At 35.5% G+C, this 18,938-nt stretch overlaps 1 protein-coding gene across 1 annotated transcript in view; it reads right to left on the bottom strand.

Moving 5' to 3' along the window:
• Positions 1 to 13,873: 13,873 nt before the first annotated feature.
• The window catches only part of PCLO (piccolo presynaptic cytomatrix protein), a 412,169-nt gene continuing 407,104 nt past the window's right edge, over positions 13,874 to 18,938 (bottom strand). Inside the window, exon 25 of the mRNA XM_033192933.1 lies at positions 13,874 to 18,511. Within this exon, the coding sequence (XP_033048824.1) occupies positions 18,371 to 18,511 (141 nt within the window). The 3' untranslated portion in view covers positions 13,874 to 18,370. The remainder of the gene's footprint in view (positions 18,512 to 18,938) is intronic.

An 18,938-nucleotide genomic window follows, 5' to 3' on the forward strand; every position in this document is an offset into this window, starting at 1 on the left:
GCTTTTTCTAATGTTTGTTGGCCACATAAATGTCTTCTTTTGAGAAATGTCTGTTCATATCCTTCACTTGCTTTTTGATAGTTTTTTTTTTTTTTTCTTGTAAATTTGTTTAAGTGCCTTGTAGACTCTGGGTATTAGCCCTTTGTCAGATAAAATGCAAAATTTTTCTCCCATTCTGTAGGCTGCCTGTTCACTCTGATGATAGTTTCTTTTGCTGTGCGGAAGCTCTTTAGTTTAATTAGATCCCATTTGTCAATTTTGGCTTTTGTTGCCATTGCTTTTGGTGTTTTAGTCATGAAGTCTTTGCCGAGGCCTATGTCCTGAGTGGTATTGCCTAGGTTTTCTTCTAGGGTTTTAATGGTTTTAAGTCTTACATTTAAGTCTTTAGTCCATCTTGAGTTAATTTTTGTATAAAGTGTAAGGAAGGGGTCCAGTTTCAGCTTTCTGCATATGGCTAGCCAGTTTACCAACACCATTTATTAATAGGGAATCATTTCCCCATTGCTTGTTTTTGTCAGATTTGTCAAAGATCAGATGGTTGTAGAGTTGTGGCACTAATTTTGAGGCCTCTGTCTGTTCCATTGGTCTATATATCTGTTTTAGTACCAGTACCATAGTGTTTTGGTTACTGTAGCCTTGTAGTATAGTTTGAAGTCAGGTAGTGTGATGCTTCCAGATTCATTCTTTTTGCTTAGGATTGTCTTGGTTATATGGGCTCTTTATTGGTTCCATATGAAATTTAAAGTAGTTTTTTCAAATTCTGTGAAGAAAATCATTGGTAGCTTGATGGGGATAGCATTGAATTTATAAATTACTTTGGGCAGTATGTACATTTTCATGATATTGATTCTTCCTATTCATGAGCATGGAATGTTATTCCATTTGTTTGTGTCCTCTCTTATTTCCTTGAGCAGTTGTTGGTAGCTCTCCTTGAAGAGGTCCTTCACATCCCTTGTAAGTTGTATTCCTAGGTATTTTATTCTCTTTGTAGCAATTGTGAATAGGAGTTCACTCATGAGTTGACTCTCTATTATTTGTATATAGGAATGCTTATTATTTTTGCACATTGATTTTGTATCCTGAGACTTTGCTGAAGTTGCTTATCAGCTTAAGGAGATTTGGGGCTGAGACGATGGGGGTTTCTAAATATACAATCATGTCATCTGTGAACAGAGACAATTTGATTTCCTCTCTTCCTATTTGAATACTCTTTATTTCTTTCTCTTGCCAGATTGCCCTGGCCAGAACTTCCAATACTATGTTGAATAGGAGTGTTGAGAGAGGACATGGTTTCAAAGGGAATGCTTTCAGCTTTTGCCCATTCAATATGATACTGGCTGTGGATTTGTCATAAACAGACTTTTACTATTTTGAGATATGTTCCATCAAAACCTAGTTTATTGAGAGTTTTTAGCATGAAGGGATGCTGAATTTTATCGAAGGCCTTTTCTGCATCTATTGAGATAACCATGTGGTTTTTGTCATTGGTTCTGTTTACACGATGGATTATATTTATTGATTTGCATATGTTGAACCAGCCTTGCATCCCAGAGATGAAGCCGACTTGATCATGGTGGATGCGCTTTTTAATGTGCTGCTGGATTCGGTTTACCAGTATTTTATTGAGGATTTTCGCACCCATATTCATCATGAATATTGGCCTGAAGTTTTCTTTTTTTGTTGTGTCTCTGCAAGGTTTTGGTATCAGGATGATGCTGGCCTCATAAAATGAGTTAGGGAGGATTCCCTCTTTTTCTATTAATTGGAATAGTTTCAGAAGGAATGGTACCAGCTCCTCTTTGCACCTCTGGTAGAATTCGGCTGTGAATCCATCTGGTCCTGGGCTTTTTTTGGGTTGGTAGGCTATTTATTACTGCCTCAATTTCAGAACTTGTTAATAGTCTATTCAGGGATTCAACTTCTTCCTGGTTTAGTCTTGGGAGGGTGTATATGTCCAGGAATTTATCCATTTCTTCTAGATTTTCTAGTTTGTTTGCGTAGAGGTGTTTATAATATTCTCTGATGGTAGTTTGTATTTCTGTGGGATGTGTTGTGACTTTTTTATGATTTAATAGATCTCATACATCAGAATTCTGATCATGAATGACTGACAGAATATTTTTCCTGGGCAGTCCTGACTTAACTAAGACTGGCTTGTGGTTAAATTAATATGTTTGGTTTTTTGAATGTTAATAGTAATTCTGATTCAGTAAATGCTATCGCTGTTTTCATCTGCTAAAGATATGATTGGACTTTATTAATAATGTTCAATTTTCCACAAAGATGGTGCTTGCCATCTTAAAACTTATTAGAGATTGGTTTTATATTTAGATGTGTATAACTGGCTAAGTGACTATATTTAAGTACTGGGGAAATCTCCCCTCTTTCTCAGAACCAAGCGACTCATTTGTGTTTTATGTTGTTTGCCTCTCAAAGGTTGGGCTAAAGATAAGGTAGCAATGTCTACTTTATATTTTTGGTGTTAACTATACCAACCCAATTAGAATTTCCTGTATCTAAAATGGTTCCTTGGCCAGGTGTGGTGGCTCATGACTGTAGTCCTAGCACTTTGGGAGGCCAAGGTGGGTGGATCACTTGAGGTGAGGAGTTCAAGATCAGCCTGGCCAATATGGTGAAACCTCATCTCTACTAAAAATACAAAAATCAGCCAGGTGTGTTATCACGTGCTTGTAATCCCAACTACTCAGCAGGCTAAGGCAGGAAAATCGCTTGAACCCAGGAGGTGGAGGTTGCAGTGAGCCGAGATCGCACACCACTGACCTCCAGCCTGGGCAACAGAACAAGACTCTGTCTGGGAAAAAAAAAAAGTTTCTTGTACTTATTGAAAGGCATTTTAGTGTGGTGTATGTGTAATATCAAATAAAGAATATTTAACACTTAAAAAGGAAATATATCATCTGAAATGCAAAGCATAGATATTTCTGAATAAGGTGGCAGCCCAATTGCTGCTGATTTCAGGAGTGATGACCTAGGAAAAGTCCCCAGGGAGAGGAATGTCTTGGGTGTGAGGATCAAGGCATTTGAAAGACACAGAGTGAACAACGCCTGTAAGGACAGCAGAACTGACTATTTACTACTAAGTTGAATTGTTGCTTTATAGAGGTATAATGATAAATGATAAGGAAGTTGACAAATTCATAAAGTTAGGTGTGATAGCCAGAGGCCCTTTATGGTAGTTTAGGAAGAAGCCTAAACTGCAAAGGAAGAGCTGAGAGTTGTTGAGAAGCAGACCTGGGATTTCATAGTGAGAACTGCAAAGCTCCAGAGACATTTTAATATTCAGCAAAGACAGTACAGGTTTCCCCTAAGGTTAGGGCTGTGGTTAGGATCTCTGGAACCCTACCAGATAGAATTGGAACACCTGAGTAAACGCTGACTGGGGTGGCAGCTTTAAAAGCCCTGAGGTCCTCTCACTAGAACACTTACTTTAGAAAACCTGTAATTGTAAATTCTTTCTCTGCCCCTTTGAGATGTAAATCATTTTAAAAGCCTCTTGCTAATTTTATAATCCTGGAAAGTCTTTCTTCTGTACTTAGAAGCCACTCTTTTGACATGTAATTTCGAGGAAAGATAGTGCACCCATTTTTCAGTTTCTGTGTGAGAATGGAAGCCTAACTTTTATGGGTGCTAATTAGCAAACGTGGATGCCCCCATAATTGAGAAAAAACATTTGCAAACTCAGGATTAGCACATCCCACTTATCAACCGCCCAACCCCCAGCCCATGTCCTCCAGCACTTTTCCAGTAGATCACTCCAGTTGTGAAAATTCCTCCTTCCCTGTGTTTCAATGGAGTTGACCTCAGACGACCTCTCTCTTCTGTTTTAGCAGCTTTGAATAAAGTCTTCTTTGTCTTCCAGTGCAATTTTTACTTTGACAATATCCCTGAGAACTGTGGCTTTTCAGACCCCTCTGACCCTCAGAATTTGCAAAAGGGAGAAGACTGTCCCTCCCTAGTAAGAGCTAGCTTTGCTCCCCCGCAGGAAAAAGTTACAGAGCAGCCTCTCCTTTGCAGGATGACAGGTGACCTTCTCAAGAGTTGCTGCTCCTGCTTATCCTGATTATAAAGCTGCAAACTATGACTGAATTCTAGCACAATTTAACTGAAGACATACTGGGCTGATAAGGGAGAAATGAGTTTATAAACTGAAGGAGTTTCAACAATATGCTACAATGTACAAACAGTAGCCAAGGGATCACCCCTGGGGTTAGGTTTGAGGGTGCTTGATCAAGGAAGCCAGAGTGAAAGACTGAATAAGAACAATTGACTTGGCAACACTTTTTTTTTGAGACATTTGATTTTACACCCTGGTAAGGATCCCAGAATATAGAATAAACTTTCTGCTAAGAGTGGCTCTTAGAGACCAGGAATAAGTGATGGCCCTGGACGAGCAAAGTGGAAATGCCTGGGTTGCCTGGCAGAAGCAAAAGGCTCAGAATGTGGGCCTGATTAATGTATGGCATGTAGGGCCAGAAGCCCCATTAGATGATAGGCTTCATGAGAGGTCACAGGGAGTCCTTCAGCCAACAGGAATCAATTTGGTGAGGGCATCATCATCCGTGAGTTCAGTGGCAGCTCATCTCAGAATGACAGGGCAGTTCGATGGAAAGGGGCTCCCAGAACAGGTCTGATTAGTATTCATGAGCAAGCTGAGACGTGAATGAGTCTAAGTGGCAGGGCTTAACAGACAAAAGCAGGGGACATACAAGATTGGAGTAGTCAAGGGAGCTTGACCTTCAGGGAGTTATGGAGATTGTTAATACAATATAGCATCACTATGGGCAAAATAGACAGGTAGCTAATGAGTGAGCTGCTTAACATCTACAATCAGAAACAAGCTAGAATGAAGAAGCAGGAGGCTGAGGCCAGTTGCCACACATAAAGTTACAATGCTTTGCCCACTTCTGATGCCTAAATTAATTTTAAGTTTCAGGATTCATTTACTAAAGAGATGACCATGTGCCCATAAAGGAACAAGTCTCCTATACCACAGCATGTATAGAATATAATGATTCCCCAAGTCTTTTCTCAAAGTGACTTACAGTTATTTACTCATGTGACCATTTACTAGGAAAAAAGAAGTACTCACAGGAATATTGAACAGATTTCTGAGTTGACATTGATACCTGGTGACTCAATGAATCAGCAGGGCCCTCTAGTTAGGGTGGAGATTTACAGGAGCCATGTAATAAGTGGAGTCTGCTAAAGCCAGGCCTAGAGTGGATTCACTGTGTTCACAGACATATCTGGTGGTCATTTTCTGGTCTTCAATATGCAATTGGTATTTTACTTGACATTTGGCGTATTCCCCATGTTTGGTCTTTGGACTTCTTGGAAAGACCAAGTGGAAACCTCTGAAATTACTCCTCCCTCCTACCTGTACCAAGACAGTAAATCAGTGTGTCTCTGGGGGACAGGGAGAAAAGGTAGAAATAAACACATTATTCAAGAGCTGAAGCATGCAGGAATGTGTGGCCCTAGCATATCTCAGTTTAACTTACCATTCTTGCCCATGGATAAAATAAATGGATCCTGGAGAATGAGTATAGACTACAGACTACTGTAAACTCAGCCAAGTAATGGTTCTGGCTGCAGCTACTATACATGAGTGGTATTATTGCTAGAGCTGATATTAAGGCTTCAGGTAATGTAGCACACAGACATGGATTTTGCGAATACATGATTTAAAACAACTCTGATCAGAAAAAATCAGGGAAAGTTTCATGTATGTGGAATGGACAGCAATATTCACTTACAGTTTCACCTTAGGACTGTCTTAATTATTTCAACCCTTTGTCATAATATATTTAAAATTGATCTCAACCATCTGGATACTTCATAGGCTATTACATTGATTTATTGATTTATGATTTATTTATTTATTTTATTGATGACACTAAGCTGATTTCAAGAATTCAAAAAATAGTGGCTAGTATTTTGGAAGACTTGCAAAGACACATTTTTGAAGACTGCAATTTCAGTCAGGTTTTTAGGGGTCCAGTGATCAGGGGCATTTGAGGTATCCCCTGCAAAGTAAAAGTCAAATTTATGTATCTTCCTGCCATTATCACAGAAAAGGAAGTATCACACCTGAAGGACCTTTTTGGGTCATGGCTGGAACACATTTTGAACATAGTAATATTGTGTAGCCCTTAAGTCCAGTAATATGAAAGGATGATAGCTTTAAATGAGTTCCAGAATAGAAAAGGGCTCTGCAGCTGGTCGAGGATGTGGGTCAAGCAGCTCTACCACTTGGGTCATGTAATCTGTCAGGCTCTAAATTGTTGTAAATGTCAGTGGTGGGAGAAGATGGAAAATAAGTTTATGGCAAACCCCAGTGGGAGAATCTTAGTGTATCCTACTGGGATTCTGAAGCAAGGCCATATCTGCAGTGGAGAATTATACTCCATTTGAGAATCACCTTTTGGCATGACAGTTCGCCCTAGTACAGATGAAATACTTAACTGTGGGCACCATGTAAGCATGTTCCCAGAACTGCCCATAATGAACTGGTTTTCTTAGATCTATGGTGTCATAAAGTCAGCAGGCTCAGCAGCAGTCCATCACAAGTTAAAAGTACTACATTGGAGATCAAGTTTAAGCAACAACAAGGGCACAGGCAGGCTGCATGAGCAGGTGGCCTAGACCCACATGTCAGTCAGAATGGTTGTACCAGTGCCCTTTACTCGGTGCATTTTCTAAGACCAGCTGAAGAAAAGGAAAAATACCCATGCTTGATTTATAGACAGGCAGTCTCAGTATAAGAGCTCAAACTGAAAATGGATGACAGCAGACTGTAGCATTACTTGATAATCAGTAGAAAGAAAACATCTTCCCAACATGTGGAGGTGAAAATGAAGAACCTGGTCATCCAGTCTGAGGAGGGAGAAATGGCCTGAGGGGATAATATACACAGATTTCTGGACATTTACTAATGGCCTTGATGGCTGGTGAAGGGCTTAGGGGGAAAAGACTGGAAGATCAGAGACGAGAAGGTCTAGGATAGCATGTGGGTGGACACATGGGAACTGGTACAGAGTGTGAAGAGTTTTGAATCTTAAGTTAATGCCTAAGAAAGCATGTACGAAAGAAGATATAGTGAACAATGAAGTAGACAAAATGATTTGGTTAGATGACATTAGCCACCTTTGTCGATGACCTCTCCAGAAGTAGGATGATGAGCACATACATGAAATGGCCCAGTCATAATACTGGTATTTCTTGATCATGATCAAAGATTAGATTATGCTTATGCTTATTGGTTTGCCTCATAATTATCCTCCATACCTTTCTATTGTGCTTAAAAATCTAAAAACTAAGACAATTATATGAACAAATCATGAAGTTCAGAAAAAACTGGAAATACCAGAAATTATGGAACTGGACAGGGTTCTATCTGAAGCACAATACATTGCCCAGAAAGTGAGCCTTATTTTATTGGTTACACGTATTTGGATTCAGATATTGACTCAGATTGAGTATTACAATTTAGTTTTAAATCTTGGCTAATTGTAGTGACTTTTTTGAGAAATTATATATAAACGGGCAACAAGCAAGACAACAGAAAGGTTTTATTTAAAGAATGCTATAGTGTTGTTGGTTTTGTTAGATCTGTGGGGAACACTGTGGGTAATGTAGTCCAACTCTTTAACTTGGGAAACCTGAGGCCTTAAGGATACCCACCTAGTGTTGTAGCACTAATTAGTGTCAAAATTATGGTTTAGAGTCCAATTCTCGTGACTAAATATCCTGTATTTTTTAAAACTAAGTCATATAGTCTCTTGTACATAGAATAACCTTACTTGAAAATACTGTGGCTACCCACATAAATCCATATACCTTGAAATAACTGATCTATTCATTTAATTTATCTTAATGAGGTGGCCTTGAATAAATCTTGTGTTTTGTCCTTTCAAAACAGAAGGAAAATGCAAATGAGATAGTAGTTGTAATTTTCAAAAGTGTGAAAAATGATGGCAGGTTAAAAATTCCCAAATTAATCCATGTAACAAAACTGCATTTGGATCCTCTAAATATATGAAAATAAAAAAGAACATCCTGGTCTATAAAACTGACTTGAGGCAGGCTTTGATTCTGGAAGGCTGTCTATTCTTTTTCCAAAAGCATTCCTGATTTTAAAAAGGAGGAGGAGGAGGAGGTGGAGGAGGAGGAGGAGCAGGAGGTAGAGAAGGAAGAGGAGGAGGGAGAAGAAGGAAGAAAATTTGTTCATGATTATGAACAAATCATGAGTTCAGAAAAAACTGGAAATACCAGAAATGATGGAACTGGACAGGGTTCTAGCAGAAGCACAATACATTGCCCAGAAAGTGAGCCTTATTTTATTGGTTACATGTATTTAGATTCAGATATTGACTCAGCGTGAGTATTACAATTTAGTTTTAAATCTTGGCTAATTATAATGACTTTTTTGAGAAATTATGTATAAATGGGCAACAAGCAAGACAACAGAAAGGTTGTCATGGTTACATGGTTACAAGGTTACAAATGTGATTTGTAAAAAAATTACAAAATTCTCAAATCACTAAATTGTCTCAACTGTTTGTTCACAGATTTGAGAGTGAATGTCTTTTAGAAGGTGTTAATTAACCTATTCCACCGCTGGACAATCTTTTTGATTGTTTACCTTCTGGAGAAGAGGTTACAGATTTTACCGACCTTATTTTCATCTTCTACTCTAGGGTAAATTTACAATTTCAATATGCTTTTGGTCAGGTTAGTGAAAACTCACTTTCAAGGTTATTTCCACTTCAGGGGCGTGTGTGTGTGTGTGTGTGTGTGTGCGCGTGTGTTGGAGGTGGCAAGTGGTTGGGAAGTTAAGAATGTGAGCAACTAGATCTTAACATTTCCCCCAGCTTGACCACACTCATGACAGGCTGCTGCTGCTGCTTCCTTCTTTCTTCTTTCTTCTTTCCTCCTTCTCCTTCTTCTTCCTCCTCCTCCTCCTCTTCCTCCTCCTCCTGCTCCTCCTCCTCCTCCTCCTTTTTAAAATCAGGAATGCTTTCGGAGAAAGAATAGACACGCTTCCAGACCCAAAGCCTGCCTCAATTCAGTTTTATATACCAGGATGGTCTTTCTTAAGGATGATGGAATCGTCCCTTTAAAATGCAGTCATCAAGGAAGATAGTGTCCCTATCTCCTAGTCTCTTGCTGGGGAGAGAGGAATTTCAGTGGATTCCTTCCTCCCTGTCATGTCATGAAGACAATGACAAACGTATTTGGAGTGGGAGAGGAGAAGGAAGAGGATTTGCTTAGGCATTGAATTTAAGTATTAAAGTCTTCATTCTTCCCTCCTTCTCTTCCCTTAGCCAATTATGTCTACTTATTCCCCTGTGAGGTAACCTATCCTTTCTTTTGTGATAATCATGCCCTGAATTTTCATAGTTATTAGAATCACACTATAGTTTTTATCCACATATTTATAAAACTCATTCATATTGACATGTATAGCTCTCATTTGTTCATTTTTATTGTTTCGTATTATGCTGTTGCATTAATATACTGTACAATAGTTACCTATTTTATTATTGATGTTTGGGTTGTTTTGAGTTTGGGGCTATAAAGAATGATACCAATATAAGTATGCTTGCAAGGATGATATCAAAAATATTTAATGATGGGTAAGGCAAAGTCACATACCAATCATAACTGTTGCCAAACCCATCTGAGTGGAAGCTTGGACGTGTCTCCTGGTGCACATTTTCAAACATTTTTCTGATATCTGTATCTAGGAATGGAATTAGTGAATTATAAGGCATTTACTTTGTAGAGGCATTTAACTTTACAAGGTGATTTTAAGCTATTTAAAAAAAAGGGTTATACCAATTTATGCTTATATCAGTTTATACTTACATGAGAATTATTAATACATTGCCAACATTTAAGTTCCCTAGAATATGTTTTTGCCAATGTAATGTGCATATGATGTCTCATTGTAGTTTAAACTGGAATTAACCTGAAACTAATGAGGTTGGGCATCCATGCATGCTTATTAATCATTTGAATTTCTTTGTCCTCTGATTTATTTGTGTATTCTTGACAGTAGTCCTTTTAAAATTGCTTTAGATAACAAATATCTTTCTGAATTTTGTGGCTTTTCTTATCAATATTTTTATAATTTATGAGAAACAGAAGTCTTTATTTTTGTGTAGTTGCATTTATCAGATTTGCCTTTCGATTAATATTTTTCTGTCTTAAGAATGTTTTTATAACCCGAGTTTATAAAGATTTTTCTGTATTATCCTCTTAATGTTTTATAAATTTGACGTTCACATGAAGTTTTAAAATTAAATACAATTTATTTTTGCTAATTGTGTGAGATAATATCCAGTTTTATCTTTTCAAGTAGTTAATCGACCCACACTAATCATTAAAAGTTCATGATTTTATCCAGATTTATTTTGCCTCCTCTGATATATATATTTGTGTGTTAGTCTGCTGGTCTCACTATTTTGTTCTATTATTCAATTTATCTATCCTGCGTTAGTACTATACTCTTTTAACTTTGGTACTTTTTAAAAATTATTCCTTAGGATTGTCTGGAGTGTAACTTGTCTACTTTTATGAGTCTTAATAACTATTAGAAAAATAGTTTTCAAACTTGGTCTTCCTCTTCAAGTATGCTTCGACTTTCTTGGCATTTTGTGCATCAACATAAATTTGTAATCTTCTTGTGAAATTCCACATATATTTAAAAATATGGTTGCATTGGGCTGGGCGTGGTGGCTCATACCTGTAATTCCAGCACTTTGGGAGGCCGAGGCGAGTGGATCACAAGGTCAAGAGTTCGAAACCAGCCTGACCAACATAGTGAAACCCCGTCTCTACTAAAAATACAAAAATTAGCCAGGCGTACTGGTGCACACCTGTAATCCCAGCTACTCGGAAGGCTGGGGCAGGAGAATCGCTTGAACCCAGGAGATGGAGGTTGCAGTGAGCTGAGATCGCACCACTGCATTCCAGTCTGGGCGACAGGGTGAGACTCTGTCTCAATAAAAAAGAAAGAGAAAAGAAAAACGAAAAATGTGGTTGCATTGAATACCTGCATTTGTTGCATTTTTGATTTGGGAAGAGTTGAGTATCACTACAATATTCAACTTTTTCAGTCAGTGAACATGGTATTCAGGTCTTATTTAATATATTATCTGAATAAGATTCTCTGTAGAGGTCTTTAACTTCTTTGTTAATTTATTCCTAAGGATTTGATACCTTTGATGCTAATAAAAATTATGTTTTAACAATTTCATTTGTATCTAGTAGAACTGACAAATTCGCTTGTATATTCTAAAGAAAATTGTTGAGTGTTTGGATTTTCTATGCATAAAGACATATAATCTATAAATAATTATAATTTTCTTTTCTACTTCTTGTTAATTTATTTGTATTTTTTTTTTTTTTTTTTGAGGCGGAGTCTCACTCTGTCGCCCGGACTGGAGTGCAGTGGCCAGATCTCAGCTCACTGCAAGCTCCGCCCCCCGGGTTTACCCCATTCTCCTGCCTCAGCCTCCCGAGTAGCTGGGACTACAGGCGCCTGCCACTTCGCCCAGCTAGTTTTTGTATTTTTAGTAGAGACGGGGTTTCACCGTGTTAGCCAGGATGGTCTGGATCTCCTGACCTCGTGATCCGCCCGTCTCGGCCTCCCAATATTTGTATTTTTTTTCCATGCCTTGATACATGACTGGGATCTTTGATACAATATCAAATAGAAATGATACAATAGGCATACTTGTTTTGTTTCTGGTCTCAAAAGAAAAGTCATTCACCAACAAGTTTTATACATAGATACAATTCATTAGATTTAAAGAGTACTATTCCATTCCAAGTGTGCTATAAAGTTTCCATTGCGAATGAGTTTTTAATTTCATCAAATATATCACAGTATCTTATAATTCTTATGCTTTAGTATATTAATGTCGTAGACTTCATTAATTCATTTCCCAATATTAAAATACTCTTATGTAAATAGTATAATTTAACTTGATCATGATTTTTATCATTTTTATACATTGCTGGATTGATTTTGTTCCTTATTGGTTAGATATCTTGACATCCATGAAAATTTCTCATATCTGATTATGGTAACTTGGTTTTCTTTTGATTGGCATGGATTTTTTCATTTAATTAATCTTTTCAAATAATCAAATTTTGGAAGATTGTTTTCTTATAAATAATCCATGAAATTCTTCCTTCATTTCATAAATAATAAAATGAAAAATATAATACAAAAAAGTAAAAATGACAAAATAAAAAAATTAAATTTGTTTGGAGTTGTTAGTTATACAAGAAGGAAAGATTTCAACATTTTTGCAATTATAGTTTTATCACTATCTTTTAATAGATAATTATTTTGTCTCAGTCTTCAAGATCTGTAGACTGTAGCTAGAGACATTTTCAGCTTTTAATACCTAGAAAATAAATAGTCAAAAACCTGAACTTTGTAATCATTCATCTATCTATAACTCTTTAGACCTGGCATTATCTTAAAAAACCTCCAAGATATACTTCACCTAAGAATGCCCTTAAAAGTTTACCAAAAGTATATTACATAAAATTTGATCAATCAGTGTCAATATATTCCTAAATTTAATTATTGCAGAGAGATGAATAGATAAAAAATAAAAATTTAAAGCAACTAGTTTTTTACACTGTTTTAAGTTCAAAAAATGAGAGGTAACTTACTTGTTATGGCAAGAGAGTATCAAAGAATGTAGTAAACATGTAAGCCCCCTCAGACATGCCTTAACTGGCCAAAAAGGGTAAATCTGAACATTAATATGAATAATAGCTTCAAAGAATTATATCAAATATGTTTCAATCTTTGGTTTTATAATGACATTAAAAGTAAAAACAAAAAGGAATTCCTTATTTTTGGAGGATGGTAGGGAACTATCTATTATTTTGAAATATGGTAAATGGATAAAGGAAAATTGTTGAGCTTTCTCTGCCTTTATCCTAGATTTCTTGTACAGACTATACCATGGGGTAACCAAATATTGACTCAAAAGAAGTTTATCTTTTTCTAAATATTTCAAGAAGAAATAATGATTGATATAGAATATTATTATTTTGTAACATTTAATGAATTAATAAATATATTTTAGGGATTCAGCATCAGTGGCCACAAGCAGGACAAAGTAAGAGACCACCAGACATATGTGCCTCCCAGTACAGGAATACAAGACCAACCTGTGACAGAGAAATTGAACATGATTTGGACCAAGCATATAGAAAAAAATACCAATGTACAAGTAACGCAGAGGCAGAGAAACTTGTTAACTACACTATAGCATGCAATGAGCAAAACCCAGTTTGCAAGGAATCTTACAGGTGCAAAGACCAAGTTTTTTTTTGTTTGTTTGTTTGTTTGTTTTTTTAAGAGACTCGCTGAAAAAGAAGGAAGGGGTAGGAGAATATGTAAATTAAAAGACGCTTAGAAAAATATTAAAAATAGAACATGACAACTACACTAGTGTTTTGTGGGCTGTGTGAGTGATAAATCAAGAAATTGTTATCATTAAATCAGGATAGTGTTACATTTAGAAGGGTGGGAGTGAGTTGTGATAGAGATGGGTTAAATGGAAGACTTATGAGATGGCGGGCAAAGTTCAATTTTTTGGCCTGGGTGGTGGTTATAAGAATGTCTGACATCCAATCATTTATGAAGCTATGCATTTGTTTAATTCTGTTTTCTGTAACTCTGCTATATTTACAATACAATTTTAAAACTGGGCGAGTGAATATATTTACAATACAATTTTCAGAAAAGATGTCCTGAAAAGTTTTATCTTTATATTAAGGATGAATTTATCAAATTGATAAACACAAGAAGTCAAAGGTGATACTTTCAATATTTATTAGTAAGGCTGAGGCAACAGCCTTTATACGGCACAATTTACATAAGTTATCAAGATACATCTTGTATACAATCACAAAACCAAGACATATTTTTACATAGAGTAAAACTCAAGATGGATTTACAAGCATTTTTTTTTTTTTTAATACAACTCTCATGTTATTTTCAGGTCAATTTATACAGTCCTTAGTCCAAGAATCTGCATTTGTCTATTAGATTTTCCAAGGGGATTTGGGTAAAACAAACAAAAAAACACATTAGCAAATCACCAACATGGCATGCAACATATAGTCAGAAACAAGACATATCTTCAAGTACTTTAGTTTTTATTTCAAAATCAGTTTTATTAAGGTGTTTATGTTTTCAGACAAGAAAATTTTTTCTTAAACCTCATATGTGTTGTTAGGATATTAGCACACACATTAATCAGTAGTGGGAGCACCTGAGCACGTCACCTAACAAATATACAGACACAATCAAACAATAATCATATTCACATGCTGAATGCCAAATGAAATGAACATTTCAACTTGGTCTACTTTACCAAATGTATACTTATGTACAAGGTAATGAATTAAGAAAATGCTCTTAATCTGCCTATCAGATAAAGAATTTGATTAAATAATTTTGGCTTAATGGATACCTTTAATAATAGAACATGAAACATACAGAAAACAGCACTGTATCATATTCAATGAGAATATTTGTTTCACTCATTCATTATTGTATTACACCCAAGGTAAGTAATTATTAAATAAATAGCTCATAATTATTCATTGAGTCTTCTTTCACTTTCATTTCAAGCTCAAAAAGAGGGAAGGAAGATCACTTCTGCCACACATAACACATATATAGCTGTAGTTGGCTGATTTTGGAATATTTGACATTGTAGCAATGAAAATAAATTTTTAAAAATATTGTTATGATTTAAATAATAAAGTAAAAAAATACTATAAACATCTTTATGATATTTTGATGAAATGAAGCGTTGATCAAATAATTTCTAATAAATTGGGCACAATATAATATATAATTTTATTTTACTTCACATCACCACCACCGCTAATATCACTACTGCTACCACCACTATCATTACAGTCGTTCCTATAATAAGAATCAATATCAGCTGGTTACCAGCTATAATATTCCCACAATATGACTATTTAAATGTGTGTGATCCACAAAATTAATTCCACTGGTATGCTGAAAATATGCATTTAATTAGTGTAATTTGTTAAAATATGGGCAATATTAAGGAATAAAGACAATTGATGCCCCTTAGTCTTGATATTTTAAACTGAAATATAAATAAAGAGTTCAGAGTCACCAAAAATCTCCTTAGTCTTAAGTAAAAACAGGGAAAACACCAACTTCTTGCTATTAGGGTTATTTGTGTCTGTAATGACTATTCTATATTCCCTGTCTTTTGTAAAAATTCACTCTGTGCTTTTGTTTCTACAGCTGAAAGTTCCCTTAGGACCAACTTTTAAACCAAGAAGCAACATCAGTCTCTGAGGACTCAATGAAATTGTGGGAAAAATTGAGATGCTCTTCAAGGTAAAAGTGCTGTAATTGGAGTAATTACGTATTATATAGAGATTACAAACTCTGTCAGTATTAGAATAAAAAAAGTTAATTCCAATAAAATGAAATAAACTAAAGAGTGAAAAACCATGTACTGTGATATGTACAAAAAAGTAAAAAACACCAAGAGCCCTATTTGCAATAAAAAAGAAACAGTTTTGTTGTAAGAAGGGTAATCGACGTCATTCAGAAGAAACGCATTCATGTAAGGATCAGTGTTGCATAGAATAATTCCAGTACAACCTAGAAGTTTGGTCAGCTTCAAACTTGGCACACTGGCAGGATCTTATGCTCTCTGAAGGGGAATGCTGGTGCACAAAAAGAAGCCCTCTTGTCAGCTCTGCTGATTGACCCAGCCCCATCACTAGTTCCTTGGCACGGAGGGGCTTCTATAATGGAAGGACTCCTACTCTTTCAGGTTAAATAGCTACCAAAGATCATCTTTGTTTTGGTGATCCCTCCATTTATATTATTCTAAAAGAAATTGCAAGTGGAATGAAGAAAACTAACTGGTCATACAAACTCTCATGCATACCTCTGGATATGAGTGGCTGCAAAAGAGGATCAGAGATGAGTCAGGGTTTTCTTTTAAGGGCAAATATCAGAGCCTTTTTATGTCAGAAGGAGATCTTCTTGGACCTTTTCTTCCCCAATTATGAGTGATGATTATAGGCTTCTTCAAGTGCTAGTTTCTGCTGGAAATATCCATGGCAACCATCAGCAGATCTAATAGTTTCTAAAAATAAAATACTAGCAATATAATGTTTTTGATGATTCCACTCTCCCATGCTCATTTTAGAGCAATGTCAATGGTAAATGACATTGTATTGTCAGTGGAGGGGAATTAAAAAATAGAGGGAAGAAAAGTTATGGTTATCTTTCTCAGTTTGGGGAAGAGTGAATTTATATTCTGAAGTTATATATATATGTTTATATATATATATATAACTCATTTCTTTAAAAATGAGAAAATTCAATATCCAACCAATATCTAGAGATGGGTTTCTCTAATCCCACTAACACTTCACCATTAAATAAAGCAGAAAGTTTTAAGCTCAGAATGCTCTGAGAAGCAATTTGATTTATTTATTTTGGGTAGAATGTAGGAATTGGATAAGACCAGCATTATTCATTTAACTGAGGATAACAAAATTTGCAAATCTTTTTCATGTAATTCTTCACCTTTATTCAGGTTAAAGTTTATATTTTAAATAAAAAATAAGTTTTGCAGCTAATTTACTGCTTTTATCCATGTCAATCCTTGCCATTGGTTTAGATGATGTTTTTCACATATAAAATTTGAGAATTAAAAAGCTATGTAATAATTATTCCTCACTTCTGTATATAAAACTATATTTGGAAATGTGCTTTCATCTCTCATGGATCATTGATTTATCATCACAACATCTCATTTGGAAGGTTAAGGATATATAATTATTTTTATCCTACAGATAAGAAAACTGGGGTAAAGTGAGTTTAAGTGACATGTGCAGGGTGACATAGTCAGTGGCAGAACTAAGACCAGACGACAGGCTTTTATTCCCTGCTGAGTGTGTTTTCCACAACTTTGACATTACTTCCTTAATTAATAATGCTAATAGAGAAGAGGGTGCTTGATTTTAAGACTTGGACATTAGTTGTTTTATTCATTATTATTAAAATAGCTCAAAGTATATTTTAATCTCAGGTAAATGTTGACTTTTCACATATTTTCCCAACATTGATGAACTTGATCACTGTGATATTGTCACTAAAGTAAGAAAATAGAGCACTAGAGAGAGCTCATTTAGTGTCATGTTTTCATGATACAATCAGTAAATGAATTAACTCATTAAGGAAAAAAAAAGGGTAAAATATTATGAAATGAGGAAATGATATCCATTTAATTAATCAGTATCACAAGATTAATATAGTTCGTTTGCCAGAGAAAGAATTTTCCTTCTCTGTCAATGCATCACGCAAGAGAAAGGAAATGTGCAGGATAATACATTTATTTGCAGTTTTACAAAGAGTAAGTTATCATGCTTCCTAGAACATATCAGTTTACTCTAGGTCCTTTGGTACATAGATTGAAGATGTCTTGGCTTAATGGTAAATTATGAAGATTTTGATGGTTTCAACCAAAATTCCAATATTTTATGGGACAACATTCTTCTTTGTTAGCCAGTCACAGTTTTATTTCTAGATAAATTCAATTTTATTTTTACCTAGTATTATCTTCACTCTACATTATTTCAAGTTACACTGAAACAAATGTGCTTTTACCACATGGATTCCAAAGTCAGTGTTGTATACCCTTGTAACATTTAGACAGAGAGAAAACTGGTAAGATATGGCCTAAAAGGCATAATTTGTACATCTCCTGTTCCATTTTCCCTAAGAATATAGCCACCTCACTTCCAGTCCTGGACACATATTGTAGGTATATCTTATATCCGAATCTGAAAGCATCTGGTTGTCTGAATAGAAGATGATGAAGGAAGATTTTTGAAGTTTTGAAAACTGAGATTTGTCACATCAGTTCTTTCCTTTCAACCAAGGCTTCTTTGCATAAAGAATTGCCTTTGTGCTATATGGAAACCACATTAATCTTTGAGCCTCTGTCTTAAGCTATAGCTCAACTCTGCTCAAAGATTTTTGCCTTAAGTAATCAAAATTTGTTTCACAGTTTCTCTTCATAGCCATGGGAAATTCAAAGTCTCAGAACTCCATTCCTTTTTATTTTCAATATGTGAACTTTTGATACACAACAATAAATGTACAAGGTGTTAAGCATGTTTTTGCCTGTTGTTCCCATTCTTACGTTTGCCTCTCAAAACTTAGCTTAGTTTCCAACTGTAGTCTTGATGTGAGGCTATTTAGAGCAGTTTCTATACCCTGAGAAGACATGTTTCTTCAATGCGTTTGAGTAGGACTGAGCAAAAGTTTGTGCCAATTGACTATTCTTTTTCTGAGATCCACTTTGTCAAGCCAGATACAGGCTTCACCAATCAAGGTCTTTTTCATAAACTTCCCTCCATTGGAGAAAAGTAAAATCTAGAAAAAATAGTCAAAAATAAACATATTTAATTTATATACATACATATGTGTACAGTTTTCAACCTCTTTTAAAAACACTTAATCATCAAAAAAAATAGCACAAAAGAGGGTGATGCGGAGTAGAAGTAGCAGATATACTTGCAGGAGAACTAATAATCAAGGTGTTCTCAAAAGATTTGCATGTAATATAAATTAATTCACATCAACATTTGTATTATTCTGCAAAGGAAAAGACACATTCTGAAGAAAATGAGAATACTAGGTAAGAAATGTATAACCAGCTAATTCTAAGTTTATGCTTAAATTGATGGAAAGTTTCACAAAATAACTTTGCCAAATAATTTTTTACTAGTCTACACAAAGCCAAATCAAATAAAAGATTATCTGAATTTTGAATAAATAAATATAACTTCACAGGGCATTG

The sequence above is a fragment of the Trachypithecus francoisi genome, unplaced genomic scaffold, assembly GCF_009764315.1.
Source record: "Trachypithecus francoisi isolate TF-2019V2 unplaced genomic scaffold, Tfra_2.0 Lachesis_group4, whole genome shotgun sequence".
NCBI lineage: Eukaryota > Metazoa > Chordata > Mammalia > Primates > Cercopithecidae > Trachypithecus > Trachypithecus francoisi.